The sequence below is a fragment of the Lissotriton helveticus genome, chromosome 1_1 (genome assembly GCF_964261635.1).
Source record: "Lissotriton helveticus chromosome 1_1, aLisHel1.1, whole genome shotgun sequence".
Classification (NCBI taxonomy): domain Eukaryota; kingdom Metazoa; phylum Chordata; class Amphibia; order Caudata; family Salamandridae; genus Lissotriton; species Lissotriton helveticus.
This window is the reverse complement of record NC_136057.1, coordinates 896,040,674-896,068,448: the sequence shown is the minus strand read 5'-3', so window position 1 is coordinate 896,068,448 and position 27,775 is coordinate 896,040,674. Positions and strand designations below refer to the sequence as shown.

General features: G+C 49.4%; 1 protein-coding gene across 2 annotated transcripts in view; it reads right to left on the bottom strand.

Annotated features, from left to right (window-relative positions):
- CCDC38 (coiled-coil domain containing 38) overlaps positions 1–27,775 on the bottom strand; it is a 2,097,275-nt gene that overhangs the window by 1,901,920 nt on the left and 167,580 nt on the right. For both annotated transcript variants that reach the window (XM_078675825.1, XM_078675815.1), the window contains exons 2-3: positions 23,916–24,022; positions 23,044–23,227 (exon numbers count right to left, since the gene is read on the bottom strand). In XM_078675825.1, coding sequence (XP_078531951.1) covers positions 23,044–23,227; positions 23,916–24,022 — 291 coding nt within the window. The remainder of the gene's footprint in view (positions 1–23,043; positions 23,228–23,915; positions 24,023–27,775) is intronic.

Genomic DNA, 27,775 nt, shown 5'->3' with positions numbered 1-27,775 from the left:
GGATCAATAGGTTTCTGGCTAGTAGCCAGTGCCGGATCACCTGGGATTCTAGAGACAGAGGGCGAGAGTGTGTTCCACCTTGTTTGTTCAAGTAATACATGGTGGTTGTACTGAATCGACGGTTGAAAAACCTTGAGGGCTAAATGAACCTCTCGCAGTTCTAGCATGTTGATATGATAGGTCTGCTCTCTGCTAGTCCATCTGCCTAGAGTTTGCAGTTGACCCAGATGCGCTCCCCATCCCTGAAGGGATGCATCCGTGATCAGAGATTGTTTTGGCAGAGGTTGATGGAATGGGAGTCCCACCAGAAGATTCTTTGGCTGCAACCAACAGAGAATAGACGTCTTCGCTGATGGGGAGATGAGACTCTGGTTGTTCCACTGACCTGAGGATTGGTCCCATTTGTCCTCCAGATCTTGTTGCAATGGTCTCATTCTCAATCTGGCATTGGGTATGAGAAAAATGCAAGAGGCCATCGACCCCAGCAGAGAAGCCACTTGTCTTAATGATGGCTGATGAGCTTGGAGGATAATGTTGCTTTTGTCTCTCATTGATGACAATCTCTCCTCCGAAGGAAACACTTTTCCGAGGTCGGAGTTTAGTTTGCCACCCAGATAGTGGAGCAATTGGGTCCGTTGAAGAACTGATTTGTCCATGTTGACATGCAGGCCTAAGCGTTGAAGGAGATCCAGGCAGATGTGAAGGTGTTCCTGCACCATGTGAGGAGATGATCCCTTCAACAGCCAGTCGTCCAGGTATGGATACACGAACATACCTTGGCGATGTAATGCTGCCGCTACTACTGCCATGCATTTCGTGAATACCCTTGGGGCAGATTTTAGGCCAAAGGGTAATATCATGATCTGGTAATGTTTTGTGCCCACCGTGAACTGCAGGAACTTGCAATGCTGTGGTGTGATTGGAATGTGAAAGTACGCGTCTTGGAGATCCATTGAACACATCCAATCGCCTTTTCTCAGATATGGAAATATTTGATGGAGCGCCAACATTCAAAACTTTTCTTCTTTGATGAACTTATTCAGAGAACGTAGATCTAGAATTGGTCTGAACTTGTTCGGCTGGTCTTTTTTCTGAACAAGGAAGTACCTTGAGCAAATTCCCTGTGCAGGAGAGACCTCTTCTATGACCTGTTTCCTCAGAAGGGTCGACACTTCCTGATGCAGGAGATCTAGAAGTTGCTGACAGAATTTTACCAAAGGAATGTGTCTTGGGGACGTGCAAAAACGTAGTGCGTACCCATTGTGTAGTATATTCAGCACCCATTGGTCTTTAGTAATGTTGCGCCACTCTTGAATGTAACTTGGGATACTGCCTCCCACTGAAGTGTGCAACGGTGCTAGAGGAAGCAGGAGATCATTGTTTCACTTGAGTTTTTGCTGCGGATGAGGACTGCTGTTGGTGTCCTCCTCTTCCTCTGGAGGAACGACAGCCTTGGAACTGGGATTTGTTCTGCTTGTTTTGCAACCATTGGCGGGTTTGAACCCTCTGTTGGTAATTTTTACGATTGTAGGGCCTGTAGCGTCATTCAAACTCCTTTTTCTTCTCTAGGTCCACAGCATTTAAGGTGTCCAACTCGGCCTTCATTCTGGCCATTTCCTCATCTGTGTGTGATCCAAACAGTGAGGTGCCAGAAAATGGGAGATTCAAGATGCGTTGCTGCGCCTTCGGTTTCAACGCTGTCAGGCCCAACCAGGAAGATCTTCATGCACATATGCCATGTGCATAAGAGTGAGCCGCCAAAGACGCCCCATCCGCTGCAGTGCTGATTACCTGGTTGGCTACCAGCGCACGTTCCTCTAGAATCTCCGAGAAATCTTGCTGATCTTCCTTCGAGAGTCTGCATTTGAAACGCTCCAGTTAATCTCATAAGGACCTGTCATAACGGCCCAGCAGAGCCGTAGCATTAGAGACCTGAAGAGAAGACGCTGCCGAGCCGCAGGCTTTCCTCCCCCAAGAATCTTGTGCTCTACTTTCCTTATCGGGAGGAGCTGAGGTGGAAGAAGCAACTGTGTGTGTCTTCTTTGCTACTCCGATCCGACTTGAGAAAAAGAGGATCTGATGCAGCAGTATCCAAGCTGGAGCTGCTTTAGCCGATGATGGAGTAAGGAAGATGTCCATTACTGGCTTAATGATACCAGGGACCAGAGGAAGTAATGGTCTAGTCGCAGACCTTTGATGGAGGGTCTCGAAAATGATGGACATGGTGGTCTGAGGAGCTGACATGGATATGCCCAGCTTTTGTGCTCTTTTGGCGAGAACATCATGAAAGGTGTTCACATCATCGATGGGTGGCACTCTAGAAGGAGTACTATCTGTAATGGGCTTCGAAGTTGTATGGGGTGACATCCAACACCTGGAGTCCACAGACTTCGCCTTCAACATTGAGCGTGCAGGAGACCCCAATGAAGAAAGGATGGACAGAGAAATTCTTCTCGACGTCCCTTCTTGATGCCTGCTCGATCTCTCTCTCGATGCTGACCAACTACTGGAAGTGAGTGGAGTTGAGATCGGGGCACTTCTCGTCGTCGATGGAGATCGCTGTCTCGACGTCGAACGACGTCTGGTGTATTTCACTCTGGGTAATGACGACGAATCTTTCTTCGACGTCGGCGAAGATCGAGCCTTCGACGTCGAACATCACTTGGACGACGACGGAGGTGATGAGTGCCTTGCTTCTGGTGACGAGGCGCGTCTCGACGTTGACCGCCGCCTGGTTGACGGCAACGGAGACGCCTGCTTCAACGCCGATCGCTGGTGACCTGGCGACGGCAGAGCATGTCTCGACGTTGAACGCCGACTTACTGGTGATAACTGAGATCTATTTCTCGACGCTGGGAGAGCCCGCACCAACGGAGATCTACTCGGCGACGTCGATCATCGCCGGGTTGACGACGGCGGAGGTTTCGACGTACCCGTTGTCTTCGTCGACGGCCAGTGTCGACGTTTTCGTTACCGATGAAGGAATTTGAAGTGCCGAGCCTGACGCCGATGGAGAGCAGATTGGAACCTTACTTCTTGATTGAGTAGTTGCTCCCTCTTTCCTCAGAGACCTGCCTCTTGAAGGAGTCTTCCCCTTCTCAGCCAGCCCATAAAGGCGAATCCTCTCCCTGTCCTTAAGGGTTTTTTGGGACAGCAGCTGGCAATACTGACAGGTCTTGGGATTATGATCAGAAGGAAAGCAGACAATACAGACAGGATGGGAGTCTGATTTAGCCTTCTTCTTGCCACAGGCAGGGCAAGAGTCAAAAAGAGAGGGCATTTTAACTGGAAAATAATGCTCAACTCTCTTAAAAAACAGCAGAGATATACTTCAACAACAAAAGACGTTGAAGTAAAACAGCTTTTGACAGAAAAAGAGAAGTATTTTCGGACAGAAATCAGAGAAAATGTTAGAGCTGAAGTAACCAGGGTCCTGACAGAAGGCGCCGGAAAGAACAACTGACCTAACTGTCACGACTGAGGCATGATGGGAAACTAGGCATCATGGCTGCATTAAAGGCACGTGCCAGTTTATCTGTGTGTATTCTGTGGGTTAGCTTTCAGCTTTCTACACTGAGTGTTCTGCAATGCAGCCTATGTGCTGACAATGTTTTTCAATCTTCTTTGCAGGATTGTGATTTCTGCTGTATAGGAAAGCAGTTTACAAATGTGTTTCTTTCTCCCTGCTTTATTTGAATGTATTTATATACAAGGAAATTTCTTACAACATTGCTCAGCATTCCTATGGAGGGCTGCATTGTATTTTTCTGTAGGGGGAGGGCTATATATACTAATACCGTTTGGGCGCCAATTTGATTGACAAAGTCTTCTGCGAAGCCAAAATGCGTCTCTTGCGCTCGGGGTCGAGGGAGACCCAGGAAAATAAAGATTGCCTTATTCCAGCAGCTTTCGTGTACGTGCCTTCTTCTCTGGGAGCAGGATTGTTTGTTCATTGAATTCAGCGCTGGCGGTTCAAGTGCTGTCCACGTAACACCAGTCAGCTGTGGCTCTTCCTTCTGACCACGATTGTTGGAGGAGTATGGTAATACTAAAGGTGGAGCCCCCAGAGTGGATACCAGGAAGAGGACTAAGGGTGACAGCAGTGGGGAGACCAGGATCCCGTAGCGGGCGGTTTTTGCGACTGCCAGCATGGGGTGTGCATTTCCCTAGCTAGAAATTACTTGCCCAGAAGTCTTGTGCCCTCTGGTGACTGGGCACCGCGGATGCCAATGCGGAAGCGGTGAGAGTTGTGTGGCATATTCAGTTTTTGTTTATTGGTCTCCTTCGATCCTGGGTTTGTGCTTGATGGAATTTACATTTTATGCTCAGCACCCAACAGGATTTCAGCACCTCCTTTCTGATGGCTTTATTCATTCACTAATCCCTTTGTTTATTTCGACTTTGGCCATGAAGAGATGGACTAAGAATATTGACTTAGTTAAGGGTCACTGCCCATGGACTTCCGGTATTCATCGGTCCGACAAATTGCCTTATAGGAGTTGTAGTTTTGTGTGGACATGGGCGCACACCTGCTGCCTTTCATTGATGTTGGAAAGCCACAATATGTGTTTATTTGGCCGCGTGTTGTCGCTTACTAACATTATGCCACACTGTCTCATAAGGATATCAACTTGGACGATGTGAGGATAACAGGGCATTGAACAGTATTGCAATTTTAAAACTAAAGAGACAAATCGAACTCAAAGTAACAACTGGCATCTAATATTATGGTTACTAAGGCAACAGAGACAGATCGAACTGAAAGCAACCTTGACCCGGCCCGCTTGAATTTGCCAGACTCGGGGGGAACCTTGTTATAGAAAAGCTGAGATACTTTGCAGCGTTCATTTTAATGTATAATTTTATTTGTGTATTCAGCCACATATTTATGAGCTACTGGTGGACCAATGCATTTACTCCCAATGTTCCCGTTCAGGCAGGGGTCATGAATGTTGCCCGTTTATGAGCGTATACATCCACACTGGAAGGGAGAGGGGCATTACATTGCTGGTTACATATCAATTAGGAATTGCAGATATCCATTTATTTTTTACACTATGCAAATTTGGCAAACATCGGATTTGTTTAAATGGTACCACCAGTGACATTGCCCAAGTGTTTAACAACAAGAATATGGTTAAACTTTACCTCTAATCCACTTCAGTGCAGTTTATCCTCGCAACAGTATTTTGTTTATGTCTATCTCGTGCCTGTAGGGAGAGGGCTATATATACTAATACTGTTTGGGCGCCAATTTGATTGACAAAGGCTTCCTCGAAGCCGAAACTCGTCTCTTGAGCTCGGGGTTGAGGGAGACCCAGGAAAATAAAGATTGCCTTATTCCAGCAGCTTTCGTGTATGTGCCTTCTTCTCTGGGAGCAAGATTCTTTGTTCATATATATAGATTTATATAGAGCTACATATATGTTTCCACATATATGTTATATGTTTCCGGGGTCCCACGCATGGGTGGGAATATTCATGTGCTTATGACTATTGGTGAGGATCCCCTGGAAGAGAAGAACATAAGTTACTTACCTGTAAACTGTGGTTCTCCAGTATTGGTGTCTTTCATAGATTCACATGCTTGAATATTCCCCATCGTCGAAGTGGGAGTCCCACGGTACATAAAATAGCAGTAATATATGTATACAAAAGTAAAATTATTATAATTATACAATACATATACACATAAAATATATATATATATAAAATACAATAAACTCAAAAGTACCATAGAACTGAATAGGCCCATAGAAAGCCTAAGGGAGAAACTCAACTTAGTAACATATCCATGTCATTATGTCTTGGTCCATATTCCAGCCAATCAGGCTGCAGTTCCCTCTAGAACCTTCTCCTCAGAAGCTCAAGACCTCAGATTTTCGTAGCACAGAGTAACCAAAAGTGCCTGAGGAGAAAGGAGCCTCTGAGGGGAGGATGGGAGGGTCGCATGTGAATCTATGAAAGACACCAATACTGGAGAACCACAGTTTACAGGTAAGTAACTTATGTTCTTCTCCAGTATTAGGGGTGTCTTTCATAGATTCACATGCTTGAATAAGAGTAGAAAGCAGTAAACACCAAATAAGTCATATAGGTAACAGTAAATTGAAACATATAATAAATATATTTATATATATATAAAATAGGAAAAACCTTTATGACTGGAGGCGGGTAGCAACAGAGGCTCACCTTTACTGGAAAAGATTCCGCAGCACCGCTTGTCCGACTGCTGCATCAGCGGCGTCTGTTGACTGCAGGCAGTAGTGCTTTGTAAAAGTATGGCTGCTCGACTACGTAGCAGCCCTGCAAATGTGCCGTAGAGGTACCCCCGCAAAGAGGGCAGTAGAGGCTGACACAGCTCTAGTGGAATGAGCACGTACTGAAGCTGGAAGAGGCTTGCCAGCCCGTTGATGACAAAAAGTAATGGTGGAGGAAATCCACCTAGTAATAGTTTGTTTGGTAACAGGTTGACCTTTGCAGATCGGGCCGTAGGCCACGAACAATTGATCAGATTTCCTGATGGATGCAGTGCGCTGAATGTAAAATTTAAGGCAACGTTTCACATCCAGGGAATGTAATGAACGTTCCGCAGGAGTTTGTGGATTAGGAAAGAAAGTTCTTAAAATGATTGGTTCGTTGAGATGGAAATCACTGGGAACTTTCGGAATAAATGTTGGATTAGTACGTAATGAAACAGTGTCTTTTGAAAACTGAAGAAAAGGAGACTGAATCGTGAATGCCTGAATGTCACTGACACGCCAAGATGATGTCAAGGCGAGTAATAGGGCAACTTTCACGTGAGGAATTTTAAGCTTGCTGAGTGGATGGGTTCAAAAGGAGGTAGGAGGAGCTTAGACAAAACCAGATTCAAGCGCCAAGCAGGCGGAGGACGCCCGATGGGTGGAAACATACGGAAGAGACCTTTGAAAAACTGTTGGATGATTCTAGATGAATACAGTGAAGTCGAACCATCATGGCGGAAGCGGGAGAGAGCCGCTAAAAATACTTTTAGAGTGGAGTGGGAAAGTCCTGACTTTGCAAGGGATAGGAAGAAAGGCAGGATCTGTTCAGGTTTGGCGGTCATCGGATCCAAGGCTTTGGTGTGACACCAGACACAGAAACGCTTCCACTTCAACTGATAGGTTTTAATGGTGGAAGGGGCACGGGCGTGCGCCAACACCTCCCTACAGTCAGCGTCGATGGCTAGACACGCAAATTCATGGTGTTGAGGTTCCAGGCATGGAGCTGGAGGTATGCTGGATCCGGATGGCAAATCTGCCCCTGCTTCATTGTGAGGAGGTGAGGCAGTGGATGAAGCGGAATTGGCTCGTTCTGGGAGAACAAGAGCAGATCCGAGAACCATGGGCGCCGCGGCCATTTGGGTGCAATCAGAATGATGTGGCAGGGTTGAAGCCTCATTCTGTGTAGTAAGCGTGGAATCAGATGAAGCGGAGGAAAAGCGTAGCTGAATGCGTTCAACCAGCTGATCGAAAATGCATTTCCGCTCGACTCTCTGTGGGGATGAAGACTTGCAAAGCGTCGGCATTTCCTGTTGGTGATAGTCGCAAAAAGATCCATTTGCGGCTGGCCCCACTGGCGGAAGATGAACTCGAGAGTTGGTTGATTGAGTTCCCACTCGTGATTGTCCGAGAACGATCTGCTGAGTGAATCTGCCAGAACATTGGAAACACCCGGCACATGGATGGCTGTGAGATGAATTTGATGACAAATCGCCCAATTCCAGATCTCCTGTGCTTGTTGAGAAAGCAAAAGGGACCTGGTGCCCCCCTGTTTGTTCAGGTAATGCATGCTGGTGGTGTTGTCTGTCCTCACCAGCAGGGATTGACCTTGAACAATTGTTGGACCCGGCCTCGTGGCGTGGTCCTACCCCTCCCGCATGGCGGGCCCCCGGATGACATCGGCCCTCCATCCAGCCCGGGTCGGCCTCGGGCACACCTCTGCACGACCTACAAACCACCAGATCCGCCACCCGGCGGCCCACAACCACTGACACGGCACACTCGGGCTGCCCCAGCATTACCGGTCCGGTGCCCACCCCGGACCCCCATTCCAGGCCCGACGCCATCTTGGGCCCATCACGTCACAGACACGTGGTCCCGGCCCAGCCGCGGCCCCAGCGAGCCCGCCATCGAGGCACCAAGAGCCCTCCGGGTGGTAGAGTGGCCACTCAACCAGAGACAAGGAGAGGGGAGTTTCGATGGCTCTCCAACCGTCCCCGGATGCCTGGTTTCGATCGGCCTCCGGCCTCCCTGAGCGCTGGCTCCACCCCCTGCTGGGTGTCTGGACACCATCATCCCGGCCCCTCTGACCCCCAGGCGAGAGGGTCCGGACATCAAAGGACTCCAGACCTATATCTGGGCCAGCCCCGGAGTAGGACGGCAGTTGTATCCCGGAGTCGAGAAGCCCTGCTGATGCTGTCGCGGCTGACCCTGAGACGAACTCACTTGCTGTTCTACCTGGAACCTGCTGGCGCTGCCGCGGTCCATCTTTGCTGTAACCACCTTGGAGTCTGCTGACGCTGCCGCGGTCCATCTTTGCTGTAACCATCTTGGAGCCTGCTGGCGCTGCCGCGGTCCACATTCGCTGAACCATCTTGGAACCTGCTGGCGCTGCCGCGGTCCACACTCACTGAACCATCTTGGAACCTGCTGGCGCTGCCGCGGTCCACACTCGCTGAACCATCTTGGAACCTGCTGGTGCTGCCGCGGTCCACACTCGCTGAACCATCTTGGAGCCTGCTGGCGCTGCCGCGGCCCAACCTTCCGGAACCCCCCAGCTCGAGGATTGAGAGTTGTGCGTAGAGTCTCCTTGCAACCAACCATCTATAAGACTGTCCCGCTACCTTGCCCTTTGTCACGAGACTTTCCAGATCTCGGGATCTGCTGTATATATTGAAACGATACTTATTGCCAGATAAAGATTGAAAACTCTATCTACGTGTGGTTTACATTTGTAGTGGTGTGATTACTCTGCTGTACGATTCTAGGAGAGGGCCCTCACGTCGGAGGCCCCTCGACATCACTCGGTCCCTTCTCTGAAGGAGGGGTAGACCTAGGGGTGGTCAGTCAGACACCTTCTGCCTCCCCCGGGTTCGCCTTTCTAACATTGGTGGCAGCGGTGGGATCCGAGCCAACGCAAAATCGTACAGAGAGTGATCTACCCGCTACGACGGAAAAACACACAGAGACCATGACGACCCAAGGAACCAACCTACCTGCCGAATTCCAGAAAGAGAAGATAGAAGAATACAGCCACAAAGACCTAAAACAATTCTGTAAAGACATGGGTATCGCTACCACAGGCCTGAGCACAAAAGAGGACTTCAAATCGGCCCTACAAGCCTGGGTGGAAACCCGAGACAGACCACCCCAAGAGGAGAATAGCCCGAACGGGCAACAGGAAACCAGCGCACCCCCGACGGGGGAAAGAACCGCAACACTAAACGCGGACCTCATCTATGAAGACGCACGAGAGCGCAACCGGCTACACGAATTGGAGCTTGCACGACTCCAGCTAGACGGAGAACTCCAGCTAGCGGAGAAAAAGATAGCCCTCGAGCAACTATGGCTGGAGGGGTATCTAGAAGATAAACAGAGACAACGTGACCTCGAAGAAAAACGACTAGCATATGAACACGAACGAGGCCGGAGAGAACTAGAAATCAAAGCCAAGATCAACGAAGATAGCGCGGCCGGGGCCAAGACCTCGGCCCCTCCCGTGGACACCAAGGTTCACCTACCGAAAGATGTAGTCAAAGAATACTACAAGAACGATGATATCCAGCAATGGTTCAAAGCCTACGAGGTGGCCATGACCGCCCATCGGGTGCCCCTGAAGAATTGGGGCGCCGGCCTGTGGGGAAAGTTCGTCAACGAAGGGAGGGACGCCCTGCTGGAACTCCCTGACACTGAAATGACCTCCTATGAACACATGAAAACGGCCCTACTCACGCGCTACGGACTCACCCCCGAAATGTACCGGCAGAGGTTCCGAGACTGTAAAAAAATCCCCGGTACCACTTGGGTGGAATATGTGAACTTTTTTAGCAGAGCCTTCGAGGGGTGGGTCAAAGGCAGTCAGGTCACTACCTACCAGCAGTTGGTCGACCTTATGTTATGGGAGCACCTCTCCAACAACTGCTTCATTGAACTACGACAGCACCTCCTCGACAGCAAGTTGACCGAGCTGCAAAAGCTAGCGGTCGAAGCAGATCGGTGGGCGAGCAACCGCGTCCACCGGAACACCACAGGAGAATACGGACGAGGGTCCCCGGGGAACCACCGGCCGCGAGGCGGTGGGTCTGGCATCAGCCGAGGCCGAGACCTCCCGCCGGGGTCTTCGCCCGCCTCCTCTACACCAGCCTCCAGCCCGAGGGGGGCCCATCCAGCCCGACCGGGGCCACGCCCCAACGTTACGTGCCACAGATGCCAGCGGCTGGGTCACTATGCCAATGATCCTCTCTGCCCCATGAACCAGCGGGCCGGCACCACCGGGCCCCCCGGTCGACAAATCACTGCAGCCGCTCTGAGCGAAGAAAAGGATGAAGAAGAAGAGGTCCCTATGGAACCAGAAGAATGGGAGTCCGCGGCCATGTGCCTCGCCTCCCTGGGCGACAAAGACATGATCCCCCGAGACCAGATTCCGGTCAACACCCAGAAGGACCGCCAGTGGGTCACCATCAACGGATGCCTGGACGAGGCTCTCCGTGACACGGGGGCCAGCATAACCGCCGTCCGCTGCCATCTGGTGACCCCAGAACAAATCTTGCCCCACGTTGTGTGCCCTGTCCAGTCAGCGGACAATTCCGAGAGCCTGTGCCAGATGGCCCGCATCCCCTTCGAGTGGGGAGGAGTGTCCGGCCTGCTGAAAGTCACCGTCCGAGACGATGCCCCGGTGGACTGCCTCCTAGGGAACGACCTGGAAAGTTCCCCCTGGGCACAGATCGAGCGAAGAGAGCATCTGGGTATGCTAGGCCTTCCTGAATGGGTTTGCATAACGACCCGATCCATGTCCACCCGGGACGCCGTCCCAACCGAAGACAATCTGCCCGAAGAACCTGAATGGCCGGCACCTCCGCCACCCGCCACTGCCACAGCCGAACCCGAACTGGGGCCGCAGGGCCCCAGCCATGAAGAACTTCCCGAGCTCGGGCCCCTTCCCGAACTAGCCCACTGGCGCCAAGAAGGGGGCCCCACCCGCGAGCAGTTCCGTCGGGAGCAAAAGACATGTCCTTCCCTTGAGGGACTCCGACAACAAGCCGCCACGCAAGCCACAGGAGACTCCTCGGGGTCCCACTGGATCTATTGGGACCAGGACCTCCTGTACAGTGAACAAAGGATCGCCGAGCTGGGGGCCGGCCGAGTGCTAGTCGTCCCCCTCCACTTCAGAGACTTTCTCTTAAACCTGGCACATGATGTGCCCCTCGCCGGGCACCTGGGGCAGGACAAAACCTACAGACGCCTGGTGACCCACTTTTATTGGCCGAAGATGCGCAGCGATGTGTACAACCACTGCCGAGCCTGTCCGACCTGCCAAGCCAGCGGAAAGAGTGGGGGGAAAATCAAGGCCCCACTCCAACCGTTTCCCGTGGTGACCACTCCCTTCGAGCGAGTAGGGATCGACATCGTGGGGCCCCTGGATCCTCCAACCTCTCAGGGGCACCGCTTCATCCTCGTCCTGGTGGACCATGCCACCCGCTACCCAGAAGCTATCCCCCTCCGGACTATCACAGCCCCCGTAGTGGGTCGGGCGCTAATGGGGATCTTCTCTAGAGTCGGCTTCCCCCGAGAGGTCGTAAGTGATCGGGGCACAAACTTCATATCGAAATATATGCGGTCCCTGTGGCAACAGTGCGGGGTCGCGTATAAGTTCACCACCCCGTATCACCCTCAAGGGAATGGACTAGTGGAGCGATTTAATAGGACCCTGAAAGGAATGATCAAGGGCCTAGAAGAGCCCCTCCGGCGCAAATGGGACGTTCTGCTGCCATGCCTCCTGTTCGCCTACCGGAAGTTACCCCAGAAGTCCCTGGGGTTCAGCCCCTTTGAACTATTATATGGACACCCTGTGCGAGGCCCCCTCAGCCTGGTCAAGGAAGGCTGGGAGCTGGCCGCCTCCGATACTCCGCCCGATGTTTTCCGATACCTCTTGACTCTCCGCAACCAGACTCGGAAGTTCCGGGAACTGGCCGAAACCAACCTGAAGGCCAGTCAAGAGGAGATGAAGCGCTGGTATGATGAAAATGCCTCGTCCATTGAATTCGAGCCGGGCCAGCAGGTCTGGGTCATGTCCCCGGTCGACCCCGGCGCCCTCCAGGACAAATGGACGGGGCCCTTCAAAGTGGTGGAGCGCAAGAGCCCCGTCACCTACCTAGTGGACATGGAGTCCCCCCGGAACCCCCTCCGGGTCCTACACGCCAACCGGCTCAAGCCCCACTTTGTCCGCACCGAACTGAGCCTGTTGTTGGCTACCGATGACGGAGCAGAGGACGACTCCGAGCCTCTACCAGACCTCCTGAGCACCTCCGAGAAAGATGGCTCCGTCGAGGGGGTCTCCCTCTCTCCCGCGCTGACACCCAAACAGCGCCAGGACTGCCAGAAACTGCTGGGTCAATTTGCAAACTTACTTTCCCTCACCCCCGGAGTCACCCAGTGGTGTGTTCACGACGTCGACACCGGGGACAGTCCGCCCATGCGGCACCGAGCCTACCGCGTCCCCGACCGAGTCCGGGCCTGCATCCAAGCCGAAGTTTCCAAGATGCTAGCCCTAGGGGTAGTCGAACCCTCAGACAGTCCATGGGCCAGTCCCGTCGTCCTGGTCCCTAAGGCCGCCGCCCCCGGGGTGCCCCCGGAGCTGCGGTTCTGTGTCGACTACCGGGGACTGAATGCCGTCACCAGGACCGACGCCCATCCCATTCCCCGAGCGGATGAACTGATCGATCGCCTGGGAGCCGCCAGGTACCTCAGCACCTTCGACCTCACGGCCGGATACTGGCAAATCGGCCTCACGCCAGGGGCACAAGAACGATCCACTTTCTCGACCCCCGATGGCCACTTCCACTTCAACGTGATGCCCTTCGGCATGAAGAATGCTCTGGCCACCTTCCAGAGACTAGTGAATCGGGTGCTGGCAGGGCTGGAAGAGTTCAGTGCCGCCTATCTGGACGATATTGCGGTGTACAGCCTCTGTTGGGACGAGCACCTGACCCACCTCTGGAAGGTCCTGACGGCCCTCCAACGGGCCGGACTAACAATAAAAGCCAGCAAGTGCCAGATCGGTCAAGGGTCCGTGACCTATCTGGGACACCAAGTGGGGAGCGGCCAAGTGGCTCCCTTTCAACCCAAGATCGACGCCATCCAGGCCTGGGAGCCCCCCGTCACCCAGACCGCCGTCTGAGCCTTCCTGGAGCTCACTGGATACTATCGGCGGTTCATAAAGGACTATGGGAGCATTGTGGGGCCCCTCACAGAACTAACCTCCAAGAGACTACCGCCGAAGGTGCACTGGACCCCCGAGTGCCAAGTAGCCTTTGAGACACTAAAGACTGCCATGTGCACCGCCCCGGTGCTCCAGGCCCCCGACTACAGCCGAGAGTTCATCGTCCAAACTGACGCCTCGGAACACGGCATTGGGGCCGTACTCTCCCAAATGAACTCTGACGGAGTCGACCTTCCTGTGGCCTTCATCAGCCGGCGCCTGCTGGCCCGAGAACAACGATGGAGCACCATCGAGAGGGAAGCATTCGCCGTCGTATGGGCCCTAAAGAAGCTCCGGCCCTACCTCTTCGGCACCCACTTCCGAGTACAGACCGACCATCGGCCCCTGCGGTGGTTGATGCAGATGCGAGGCGAGAACCCGAAGTTGCTACGTTGGTCCATCTCCCTCCAAGGGATGAACTTCACCGTGGAGCATCGCCCTGGCAACGACCACGCCAACGCTGACGGCCTCTCCAGATTCTTCCGCCTTGGCGAGGAGAATCCCCAAGAAGATGGGTGACTCTCTCCTGCCTTCAGCTGGAGGGGACGTGTGTTGGACCCGGCCTCGTGGCGTGGTCCTACCCCTCCCGCATGGCGGGCCCCCGGACGACATCGGCCCTCCATCCAGCCCGGGTCGGCCTCGGGCACACCTCTGCACGACCTACAAACCACCAGATCCGCCACACGGCGGCCCACAACCACTGACACGGCACACTCGGGCCGCCACAGCATTACCGGTCCGGTGCCCACCCCGGACCCTCATTCCAGGCCCGACGCCATCTTGGGCCCATCACGTCACAGACACGTGGTCCCGGCCCAGCCACGTCCCCAGCGAGCCCGCCATCGAGGCACCAAGAGCCCTCCGGGTGGTAGAGTGGCCACTCAACCAGAGACAAGGAGAGGGGAGTTTCGATGGCTCTCCAACCGTCCCCGGATGCCTGGTTTCGATCGGCCTCCGGCCTCCCTGAGCGCTGGCTCCACCCCCTGCTGGGTGTCTGGACACCATCATCCCGGCCCCTCTGACCCCCAGGCGAGAGGGTCCGGACATCAAAGGACTCCAGACCTATATCTGGGCCAGCCCCGGAGTAGGACGGCAGTTGTATCCCGGAGTCGAGAAGCCCTGCTGACGCTGTCGCGGCTGACCCTGAGACGAACTCACCTTGCTGTTCTACCTGGAACCTGCTGGCCCTGCCGCGGTTTATCTTTGCTGTAACCATCTTGGAGCCTGCTGGCGCTGCCGCGGTCCACATTCGCTGAACCATCATGGAACCTGCTGGCGCTGCCGCGGTCCACACTCGCTGAACCATCTTGGAACCTGCTGGCGCTGCCGCGGTCCACACTCGCTGAACCATCTTGGAACCTGCTGGCGCTGCCGCGGTCCACACTCGCTGAACCATCTTGGAGCCTGCTGGCGCTGCCGCGGCCCAACCTTCCGGAACCCCCCAGCTCGAGGATTGAGAGCTGTGCGTAGAGTCTCCTTGCAACCGACCATCTATAAGACTGTCCCGCTACCTTGCCCTTTGTCACGAGACTTTCCAGATCTCGGGATCTGCTGTATATATTGAAATGATACCTATTGCCAGATAAAGATTGAAAACTCTATCTACGTGTGGTGTACATTTGTAGTGGTGTGGTTACTCTGCTGTACGATTCTAGGAGAGGGCCCTCACGTCGGAGGCCCCTCGACATCGCTCGGTCCCTTCTCTGAAGGAGGGGTAGACCTAGGGGTGGTCAGTCAGACACCTTCTGCCTCCCCCGGGTTCGCCTTTCTAACAACAATCCTTTGAAAAGACTTTAGGGCAAGGAAGATCGCCAGAAGCTCCAGGCGGTTTATGTGCCAAGTGTCGGGACCGCAGTCCATTTTCCCTGTACTGATAGGTCTTCGATATGTGCACCCCAACCCTCCAGGGATGCATCGGTCGTAAGCGTTAGAGTTGGAGTAGTGTCTTGAAAAGACCAACCTTTTGAAATGTTTGGAGGGTGAGCCCACCACTCCAGAGCCCGTAGGATGCGGGGCGTGAGAAGGATCCTGTCATTGAAAGATCCAGAGATCTGTTTCCACTGCTTGTCCAACTCTTCTTGGATGACCCTCATATGTAGTCTGCAGTGAGGAATCAACTGTATTGCAGAAGAGGCCATGCCGAGGAATGATTTCAACATCCGGACTGAAACGTACAGTTTTGACTGGAGTGATCGTACCAACTTGAGCATACGGTCTTGTCGTTCCTGGGAGACAAAGACCATGCCTAGATGAGAATCTAGCAAGGCTCCTAGAAAATCTCGCCGCTGAGATGGGCGAAAGTGTGACTTCTGGCAATTGATGGAAAGACCCAAGTCTTGAAACAGGGAGAGGCAAGACTGTGTATGCTGGATTGCCATTTGAAGATTCGGAGCTTTTATGAGACAGTCGTCCAGGTATGGATAGAATTGTATGCCTCGTAGGCGTAGAAAGGCAGCTACCGGGGCCATGATCTTGGTAAAGACCCTCGGTGCTGAACGGAGGCCGAATGGAAGGACCTTGAATTGGAAGTGCAGGTGTCCGACTGTGAAGCGCAGATACTTCCTGTGTCTGGGGTGAATTGGCACATGGAAATATGCGTCCTGGAGGTCTATTGTTGAGAAGAATTCCCCCGGATTGAGGTAATTCAGGATTTGGAGCAGAGTTAACATTTGAAAAGTTTTGGAAAGGATGAATTTGTTTAGGGCCCGCAAATCCAAAATTGGACGCCATTCTCCCGACTGTTTCTTGAGTAAGAATAAGCGGGAATAGAACCCCTTGCCGCGTTGACCTAGCGGCACTATCTCGATGGCTCCTTTCTGGATCATTAATTTCACCTGGGCCAAAAGTTATTTGAGGTGGGGAGAGGGTGGCCCCGAAGGTGGATGAGTGGGAGGGAATTTTGTAAACTCCAGGGTATGGCCTTTGGAGACAACGTCCAGGACCCATTGGTCGGAGGTGATGTCGGACCATTTGCAAAAGAATTTTGAGATGCGACCTCCAAGATGCATAGTCGGCAGACGAAAGGAACTGAAACTGTCACTGTTTTTTGTTGTTTGCACCACCTCTATAATTTGTTTTCCTTTGGTATGGTCTGGAGGAAGACTGACGATTTTGGTTTTGGTATGAACCTCTCTGCCGGTTATCGCTGTAGGTATTGTATGAGCGTTACTGGCCTGATCCACGAAAAGTATAGGAGCCCCCACCTCTACCTCGTGCTCCCCGAAAGGGCCGCTTTTTATATTGGAGAGTAGCTAAGGACCTTGCAGTGTCAGTGTCCTTTTTGATCGCTTCAAGAGCATCGTCCACATGCTTGCCAAACAAAGATTCTCCATTGTACGGCAAATCAAGGACCTTTGCTTGGACTTCTGGGCGAAAAGTCTTAGATTTCAACCAGCCTTGACGCCTCAGGACTGCAGCTCCAGCTAATTGGCAAAAACCCATGGTTGAAATATCGAGGGCGCATTCGATAATTTCCGACGAGATGACCTCTCCCTCCTGGATAATGGCCTGTGCTTCTGCACGGATGGTCTCAGACATCTGAGGAAGCAATGCGGCAATCTCGGACCACATCTAGCGGTCGTAACGGCCCAGAATAGCTAAAGTATTAGCCGCTCTGACAGTAGTGGCTGCCATGGTTGTAAACTTTTTCCCTATAGAGTCCAGCTTGCGGCCTTCCTGATCAGGAGGAGATGTGAGTGGTGTTGCCGGATTACGAGATCTTTTTTGTGCCGCCTGAGTAATAACTGAGTCTGCTTTTGGTTGGGATACCAAGCAGGCTGGAGCGGACGCTGGAGCTTTGTATTTCTTGTCCAATCTGGGTAAGACTGCAGATACTGAATTAGGACGTTCCATAAGTGTAAGGCCCTCCGCCCAAATAAAGTCAATAATTGGAATTGTGTGTGATTGTCTTTGTGAAATGTCCTTAAAATCATACAGGAAACATTCACTCTCATGTTGCTGTTTCTCTACAGTGAGATGAAAGCGTTTCGCAGCTCGGACCATTAAAGTATGGAAGTTTGCAATGTCCACTGGAGGAGATGCAAGAGGTGAAGTAGGCGGAGTGGAAGGTGTTTGTGCTCTGTAATTGTCCCACTCTTTCATATCGACGTCATCATCGTCATCAGTGTCTTGAGGAGCAGGATCCTCATTGTCAGTGTCAGGACGAGTTCCTCCCGGGGACGCGGGTGGAACCGTAGCAGGTGTTTGTGGAGCTGGTAGTTGAGGCTGGGGAGGAGCAGGTAATGCCGGGGAGGCAGGTGTAGATGGAGGGAACCTGCGGTTATAGTCATCAAGCATGTGTTGCAAATTTTTTACCAAAGAGAAAGGAATTTGTGTAACTGGTTCTGAAGTTACAGTCTCTGCTTCGTCAACAGGAAATAAATCATTCCCACCTTCGACGTATTCCTCTTCGTCACCCTCATCACTGTACTCCAGGCACTTAATGTTCAAATCAGATGGACTTGATGCCTGTGCAAACAGTTGTTCCACCTCAGATTCGTGGTCGGAGTCCTCTCCACCGGATTGAAATAATTTATCTAGAAGACGGGTACCACTCCTTATAGGACTTAGCTGAATGAGAGGAACCGTCTTCAAGGAAGAAGCAGTAACCACTGTATAAATGGTAGCTGAGGTCGGAGGAGGACGAGACGTCGACGAGCCCGTTGAAGCAACAGCAGTAGTAGTACGACCAACCTGAGGAGTTGAAATTGAAGATTTTCCCATCGTCGACGAAGATGTCTTATCCGTCGACGGAGCCGTTGACGGAGCCGTCGACGATATCGGAGCTTTGACCGTCGACGATGAATTAACTGTCGACGAGATAGCCGTCGACGGAGTTGTCGACGCTGATGTTATAGCCGTCGACGGAGGCACCGTCGACGGAGGCGCCGTCGACGAGGTTCTTCTAGATGACTTGGTCTTCGACGTCGATATTCGTGTCGACGGCGGGACCGTCGACGGTGTTCGCGTCGACGAGGGAAGCGTCGACGATGATTTCTTCGTCGACGGTACTGACTTGACACTCGTCGACGAGATCCTAATAATGGACATCACAGGTCTCGTTTCCTGGGCTGCCGTCGACGAGGTGATCGTCGTCGACGCGGCAGAGGATGACATAGAACAGGTCGTCGTCGACGTAGAGGTGACAGACTTCGTCGTCGTTGAAGACTTTGACGGGCGCGTCGATGAGCCCGTCGACGAGCCTATGCCAGATTTTTTTGTGGAAGGCATGGCTTTGGGCGCAGACGTCAGAGAACTAGGTCCCGTAGACGTGCCCTGAAGCAAATCCGGTGGGGAAACAATCCTGGAGGATTCCAATAGTCTACTTTTCTTAAGAAAAGGAGATGGAAGCTCAATTTCAGACCCACGCTTCTGAGAAGACTTGGAAACACTGGAAGAAAAACTTTCCACATCAGACACCACAGACTCTGAAGTCTTCAACTTCTGTAGCCACAGAAGGAGACGGGCCTCTCTATCTCTCAGAGTCTTGGGAGGAAGAGTGCGACAGTACTTACAGTTCTTAACCTCGTGGTCTGGGTAGAGACAGTAAATGCATTTACTGTGTGGATCCTCATGGAAAAGACGCAGTTTGCCACAAGAAGGGCAGGCTTTGAACAAAGATTTTTTATTTGAAGACATTTTGAAGAAATAACAGCTAGTAGAAGAGGAAAACTGAGCAGAGCTCAGGGAGACTCCCTTCACACGACGTGCGGTAGAAAATCTGAGGTCTTGAGCTTCTGAGGAGAAGGTTCTAGAGGGAACTGCAGCCTGATTGGCTGGAATATGGACCAAGACATAATGACATGGATATGTTACTAAGTTGAGTTTCTCCCTTAGGCTTTCTATGGGCCTTTTGAGTTTATTGTATTTTATATATATATATATTTTATGTGTATATGTATTGTATAATTATAATAATTTTACTTTTGTATACATATATTACTGCTATTTTATGTACCATGGGACTCCCACTTCGACGACGGGGAATATTCAAGCATGTGAATCTATGAAAGACACCCCTAATACTGAAGAAAGTATGATCACATGGCCATGAATAGCTTCCTGGTCACGGTGCAGGTGACGGTGGTGTCCCAGGATGTCAAAAGTGTGGAGAGAGATAATGCTCGACTTTTATCAATGAATCAACCCTGTCGTACTACTGTAATGCAACAAGACATACGGCATAAGTGAAGTTTAAAGTCACATGCCTGCTGTGCACATCCAGACTTTGACCTCTGGGCACTGGGGCAACTTGAGGCCTATTTATGGCCTTACTGTAAGGTGTGGGTCTATGTGTATGAGAGGATGTGGTCTAACGGCTAGAGTGGCCGATCTCAAATCTGGGGAACTGGGTTTGAGTCTCTGCAATGACACTCAACATCCTGAGTTTCTGGGCAAATCACTTAATCTCCCCGTGCCTAACAAAAATGAATGTGTCCTTGTGTAACGCAGCTGGTGCTCTTACCTCCAGGTCAGTTTTGCGCTATATAAAAACACAGAAGAAATAAAATGGTGCAAAAGGCAAGGATATCTTTAAGTGTGCCACAAGGATGCTAGATGTGTACTCTATATTGCCTCAGAGCAGTATGTATGCTTTGTTATACCTCTAGTGAGATAGTGTCAGTGGCATAGCGAAGGGGGGCAGCCCACCCAGGGCGGCGGAGGTGAGCAAATTGTGTCTGTCAGACCCCCTCCCCAGAACAAGTCGTCCGTTGCCCGCCACCCCCGCACCACTCTTACCTGCACTGGGTGGCAAACTTTGGTTCGGCCCCCGATTGGCAGTAGGTCTAGCTACGCCACTAGGTAGTGTTGATAAATATCTAAAGGGATTAAGGAGATGGGGAAATAGGCTATATTTAGCACTACATGTAATACTTACATGCATGTTGCCTTCCTTGTCAATGGCTCCTGGCCCCCTTACTTTTTGCAGGTATGTATTTAAGGAAATGTGCTTTTGGAGAAGCTGTATAAGGAATGTATTTTGTGTTCTGTGTACAAAATCTCAAAGCGCTCTGATATGTTTAGGTGTGCTTAATTGCTTTTTCTTCATGTGCACAGGTTGTGTGTAAGTCAATTTTTAATTGTTGACAGATGGAACATGTTTCAAGTGGTGGTTTTGAACTGCAGGTTTTTTAATGTTTACATTCCTTCACCATTAATTGTATGGAATCTGTCATGGTGCCAAGTGTGGTGTATGCACTCTTGTTCAAAGAACCTTGTTTACTGGTTGAAATATTTCTTGCTATTGCCTGCCTGTGTTGGTTTCTGCATGATTCCAATTCAGTTTTTCTGAGTGGGATGGTGTGATGCGTGACTTTCTTTAAAGCTGGGCTGTAAAATATTGAGTCTGGGTAGACTGTAGTACTGCTTTAGTAGAAGTGTGACATCTGTGTTTTTGCATATCCTTCTTTGTACCCCTCCAGGAATGTCTCTTGACTCTCCCATTTTCGAGAACAATAGTACCTTGTTGATGTCCACACCCACATTTAAAGTAGGGCTTTATTATATGAGGCGGTGGCGGCTGCTACCGGACCCGAGTGGTAGGGCGGGGCATAGGGGGACGAAAAAAGAGAAAAAACACTTAAATGAAAACAGCTAGCCGCCGCCTCTCCTCCATCCTCTTTTTCCTGTCACTGGTCCAGCAGCAGGAAGCAGTAGAAAGCACCTGGGCTCCCAGGCTCCCCTGAGCCAATCATAATGCTGCAATGCAGCGTGTAATTTGCCTGAGCTTTGTGGTTCGGCGCTCAGAAGGGAAATGGGAGGTTGGGCATTTTCCTCACCAGGCTGTGCATTACAGCCTGGTGGAGATTCATAGTGCCAGCCAAGCAGTTGTGTGCACTTAGGGAGCGCAAACCACTCCTCCCCCTGTTCAGGCCAGCCCTGCCACTGACTACAATAGGAAAACTAAAATGATAATAATGATACGTTATCATTTTACTTTTACTTTTGAGCAGTGGGGCGATGCGCCTCCACCTTAGCGGAGGAGCCAACACTGGTGTGTGAAATATACTAGTGAGGGTGAGGATCTACTGCACATACATATTTAAATGGGCCTTTGTGAATTGCAATTAGAAGTACACCATGATGTTATGATTCGCATCTATCACACATCTGAGCACATGGTTTTATGAATGAGTCCACAAGTTAAATCAGGACAACAAACATTCTCTCCGGTAATACATTCCTGGCCATTAGATAGGCATATTCGCACATTCATGGTCGATGGTACAGAAAGCACAGGTTGAACTGCAAAGAGGCACAAATAAAAAAAATCCAGTTACTTCAAAATGCATATGTCTCATAATCTCAAGACTGCCGTGTTTTCAACGTACGCTCTAGGTATTTAATGAGCATATTAGGTCCACAACCAGAAGACGCCTTTCAAATTTAAAAATTCTTATTTTTGGAAATACAGCATCCTTCAGAAAATCAATACTCATTTACAAAAACATTTATTCAATGGAAATAGCCATACCCTTTGCAGTATACTTAAATGAATGGGAGAAGGAGTGCTTCTATAGTATGGATTATTCTATGTGGGAATTTTTTTGGGTGAAGTGGAACTCTGCTAAGGCTAGAATAAATACAGTCTTCCAAATAGATGTTGTTAAACATGCGAGTTGGTAGTTTTGTTTTGCTATATTTGGCAGTCACATCCTTGGATAATGAATTTTACGAAAGATGTTCGAAATAGTACAATAGGCAAGAGGGTCATCACTTTCCACGGATCTCTCACTAATTATTCAAAGGGATCAAGTAGATGAGGTTTGTCTGCTTGTGGCCATCAGAGGCCCAACTTAAACATGTTGGAAAAAAGCACATCAATGATATTAGTAAGGTATAATAAGCTTCAACATATGTATGTTATGGTTTGCAGTTGAGAAAATATGAAAATGCATTAACTGAAATGAGAAAAACTGTCTGCAAGTAGTTCGTATCAGGCCATTGTCATCATGTTCCTACAACCTCTGAAGCTGGGGTCTACTACATGGTAAACAACTATAAAGAAAATTAATCCCAAGGAGGGTACTTAACCAGCTCCTTTATGTAAAGCGTGGAGTGCTTTAAATTTACCTTAAACTGCCCCTTAAAAAAAACAGTTTACCATCTACATATCTCTTTTCTGTTATTATCATCTGAAAGCAACTTGATTTTAACTCTTTGATTCCAATAGGTTCAGAATTAGATTGGTTGAGGAGGGGAAGTGGATATCTTCCATTGATAAAATGTCTCTCCAGTTCTACATTCAAAATCATTTAGTAAAACTAATGTGAGAAAAAATTTGCTTCAAAAGAACTAACAGCAACACTTGATAAAAATCTAGAGTTCAAATGCCTTTAAACAACTTTGCACTTGCCGATCTCTGCTTGACGCATATATCGATTTACTTTGTAAACCTGAGTCAAATGTGATTTTGGTGACTTACTTTAGCTTCTTCCATTCTTACACTCAGTGAAACAAGGTTGAATGCCAATGTAGACCAAAATCATATGTATTTGCTGTGCATGCAAATAAATGGTTTAACATAAGAAACTCTATACTCACTATGGACGTTACAAATAGCAAAGTTAGTATCACATTTCAGTGCTTCTTCTGCTAATGTCTTGAGATCCAATTCTTTAAGATCATCTTCCTTTGAATATTTACGATTAGAATATGCATGGGATTGTGCTCTAGATGCAAATGTGGTCTTTTCAGATATGGGCAATTTGTGCTGCTGGCATCGCTCCTGTACAGGTGGAAATATTGCAAATAGGGTGAATATAATCAAATAAGAAAAATAAAAACATAACAAATATGCTGATCAGCATTGAAGCTTTAGAAATTGTTTCACACGGCCGTTTCTTAATTGCTAGTGCTGTGTCATCAAAAGTGTATGTGTCCATGATTACATCATAATTCCCAGCTGCACTTAACAGTTTTTGCTGACAATGTCGCTGCTCTCATTGGTAGTGGTTGGGGCTACAAAAAATTCAAAACAGTGTAAATAGAACATCATGTATTTGGATATGTTACTACAGCATAAATGGTACTGTCACTAATGACGAAGTCAAACTTATTCCCATTCGTCTGTGTGGTGGCCATTATAAAGCAATATGCGTTCTGATGCTGCTAGCCTAAAATGTCCTTACGTTGTACACTTGTAGCATCTAACGACGCAAAAATGACTTAACTGCTTTAAATCACTTGTATCAGGCAGAAATGATGTCAGCAGTGCAGGTAGGCCAACGAACCTACACATGCACCACCCTCATTGACAAATTGTGTTAGCCATATAGTTTAACCAGACTCAAACACACACAATTAGATAACACAGTGTTGCAGCCAATTATACAGCTTTTGAAACAGTTCCAAAAGAGAAGTCATGACTATTACATAGCAAGACGGCATTAAAGCAGGTATTTATCAGCACCAACCTCCTTGGCTTCCTTTATTGCCTTGCTCCTGTAAAGAAATATATCGGTGTCCATATATTGAAAGGGGTTTTTTGTATCGTCATCTTCGTCCTTTTCCTTGTCTTTATCTAGCAAGAGAAAATAGAAACATCTGATAGCACTCCCGTAATGTGACTTCTATTTGCTACAGAGCAAACAAATTAAATTCAATAAAAGAACAGATTCGAATTTTTCCTAAGGCGATTCACTTCCCAAAATGTTTAAATATATTTCAACTTTTCCCACACCTGGTGAACTTTTCCCACACCTGGTCATTTCGGCTGCTGGAACAACGGGTCATATGGAATCCCAGTCCATTGAATAAAGGACAGGCTTGTAACTAGGAGTCACTGCAGGTATCGTCTTTTACTAACCATTATGCACCATGCGCAAAAACTAGCCGAATAAACGTTTAAGATGAATTTACCTAAAAACAGTGAAAGGTAAATTAGATTGAGACTACATTATTAAGATGCTTATATTTTGATTATCTGGGCAAGAAATTGAAAGAGGTGCTGCATATTCCCATCTGACTACACCTGAGCATATAAATATAACTCTAGATACAATTCAGCTTCTGAAAAGAGGAGGTGGCTAATAAAAATGATACTTGTCTGAATCTATGGTTAAAGAAGCAACACTGATGGTTAATGCAGGGAGAAAGCAGGAGGAGTTCTCACTCATTTGACCATCGACAGCCATATAATGGTAAATTTGGCTTTTCCAACTTTTTGAGTAATTTGTAATACTCTGTTTTACAGATAAAGCTTTGGAATTCTATGTCTGCGCTCCCGACCACACACCCACAACACTTGAGTACATATCACCAAGCTAGCTTCCTCCAATATCCCCTTTACATGATGTAGTGTCGTGGATCTTGAAATCATGACACCGACACATATTTATTTTTGAGGGTCTTTATTCTGTGTCCTTACTTTACCCTGCTCCTACTCCAACTGCCTCTCCCCGCCTTCACTCCTCCTCTTCCGTTCTAGCTCCCCTCCCATCTCATGTGCTGGTCCTAGTGCCCAGCCGATTTCACTACATTACATCTTCCCCCTTCTTAAACAATTTGACATACCTCACGTGTGTCCATGCATGTCAGAGTATACAATAATAGACAACAATATATTGACAGTTCTTCGATGAGTTCGCTGCGGCCGAGAGTTTACTTCTTGAGCCGCCTGATCCCCGTCGTCAGGAGGCGTGGAGGGTCGATGGTCACTTGCTGACTCAGGTGCCTCTCCTTAGACTACACTACGAGGTGCAGTTAACGCTTCTCTGACATGGGGCGCGCACTTTTGAAAATGCGCCACGTTCCTTGTGATTCTCTCATCTTCCGATTCAGCTGTGATGATGGTCTCTTCTTGTTTCGTCACTATTAGGGGGCATGTATGGTATCACAGTCTGCTTTTCTCTGTTGGGCTTGTCGCACCAGTACCCAGTCTCCTTCCTGGATGGATGGCTGTGCGTCTTTTCTTCGTCAGTCGGCATATTCCTTCATCTTCTCCTTTTTCAGTCTGTCCCATGCTGCTAATTCTTCATGCCCAGAGTCTTGAGACAGGCCACTGGTGTCGTCTTCCCAAACTGGTATTCTTGTGCGCACAGTGCGACCCAGCATTAGTGTTGCCGGACATTTGCCTGTGGGGGTATGTGGTGTGGTTCGATATGCTCGTAATACCTCATTTAAAGCCACTTGCACATCATGTTTGGACAGTTCTGCCTGTTGGATGGTCTTCTTGAAAGTGGACATGAATCTTTCCACCATTCCATTGGCCTGTGGCCACAATGGAGTAATCTTCCAGTGTCTGAAGCTTAGGTGATTGGCAAAAGCAGCAAATTCTTGTCCATTAAATGGTGGGCCATTATCTGTTTTCACTACCTTCGGTATGCCCCATGCTGCGAAAACCTCATCCAGTACAGGTATCGTGGAAGCAGCTTTGGTTGACGCTATGAGGTGTGCAATTGGGAAACATGAATATTCGTCCATTATGACCAGGATATACTTGCCAGATTGTAACGGTCCAAAGAAGTCTACTGCGACATGATGCCACACACCATCCGGCAATTCAGACATTTGGAGCGGCGCAGGAGGATCTTCCCAACTCACTAGCTGACACTGTGGGCAATCTTTCAGTATGAGTTCAACCATCTGATCAAGCGTTGGGCACCAGACTCGGTCCTGCAACGCCCTCTTCGCAGCAACAATACCTCTGTGCCCTCTATGTGTTAAGTTGATGACGCCTTGGCGCAGTTGTTTCAGAATGATGATTTGTTTGTCTCTTAGTATAAGACCATCCGAGGTGATGGACAAGTCATCCTTCACATGTCTGAAAGATGACAGCTCATGACTGTCGATATGTTCATTCTGTCCGGATTTCTCCAGATGTCTTCAGCTGTTTGTCTGAATGCGATGTTTTATGTTTCGTAGTGTGGCATCTTCATTGGTAGCATCGATGATGGCTTCCAAAGGTACTGCGGGTGGTCTGGCTTGAGCCACCACAAAATTAGTGTATTCCTCAGCTACTGAGGGATTAGATGCGGACGTTGCCTTGGGATGTCTGGACATATAGTCAGCAGGATTTGCAGCTTTTACCGGCTTGTGGATGATGGTGTAAGTATACTCTTGAAGGCGGATACCCCAGCGCTCTATTCTGGGTGGCATCTTGGCTCGGGTATTTCCGAACATAGTTTTCAGGGCCTGGTGGTCCGTGATAAGTGTTAAGTGTTTTCCGTAAATAAAGATGTGAAAATGTTCACACACCCAGACTACCGCCAGGCTTTCCTTTTCAGATTGAGAGTAGGCTCTCTCCATGTCCGTGAGACTCCAACTGGCATATGCTACAATATACCGCTGATCACTCTCTCTGTCTTATTGAGCTAATATCGCTCCAAGTCCTACGGGACTCGCATCCACAGTGATTTCCGTTTTTCTTCTAGGATTGAAAAGGTTATTGGCTGATTCAACCGCAGCTTTGATTGCATGAAAGGCTTAGTCACATCTTGTGGCCCATTGAAAAGGATGTCCTTGTTTGGTCAGCTATCTCAGAGGGTAACTGATAGTGGCATAATCCTTGATGTACCTTGCACAGTAACTTGCCATGCCGAAAAATGAACGCACATCTCCAGCGTTTCGCAGCCTGGGGGTGTCATTCAGAGCAGCAATCTTTTCTGGATCAGGTTTCATCCATGCGTCTGAGAAGATGTGTCCGAAGAACTTTAGTGTGGATTTGTGAAATTCGCATTTGTCTTTGTTTAAAGTGAGATTGGCATCCAGTAGAGCATGACAGACTTGATCCAGCGCCGTGTCATGTTCTTGCAGTGTCACGCCATCGCCGAGAATGTCATCACTGTAGTTTAGAGTGTTGGGAATGTGATGAATTACCTGCCTAATGGCCTCCTGAAAAATCTCAGAGCAGATGAAACTCCAAAGCCGAGTCTTTTGTATCTGAACAGGCCTTGATGGGTCGAGAATATGGTGATATATCTCAATTTCTTGTGGAGCTCCAGCTGGTGATAACCCTTGTTAAGGTCTAATTTGGAGAATATCTGTGCACCGTTGAGTGACGCAATCATGTCACTGATGTAAGGCCCTGGGTGCCGTTCTCTTTCAATGGCGGTGGTGGGTGCTCTCATATCCCCGTAGAGAAGCACTTTGCCAGGCGAACTCTTTTTGGGCACTACGACTACTGGAGAGACCCATGGAGTGGGTCCTGATGTCCTCTCAATAACGTCAGCTTGGAGGAGATCCTGCAGTTCCTCTTCTACAGATTGCTGAAGGTGAAACTGAATTTTTCTGTGATGTTGATCTATGGGAGTCACATGTTCATTTACATGCAGTC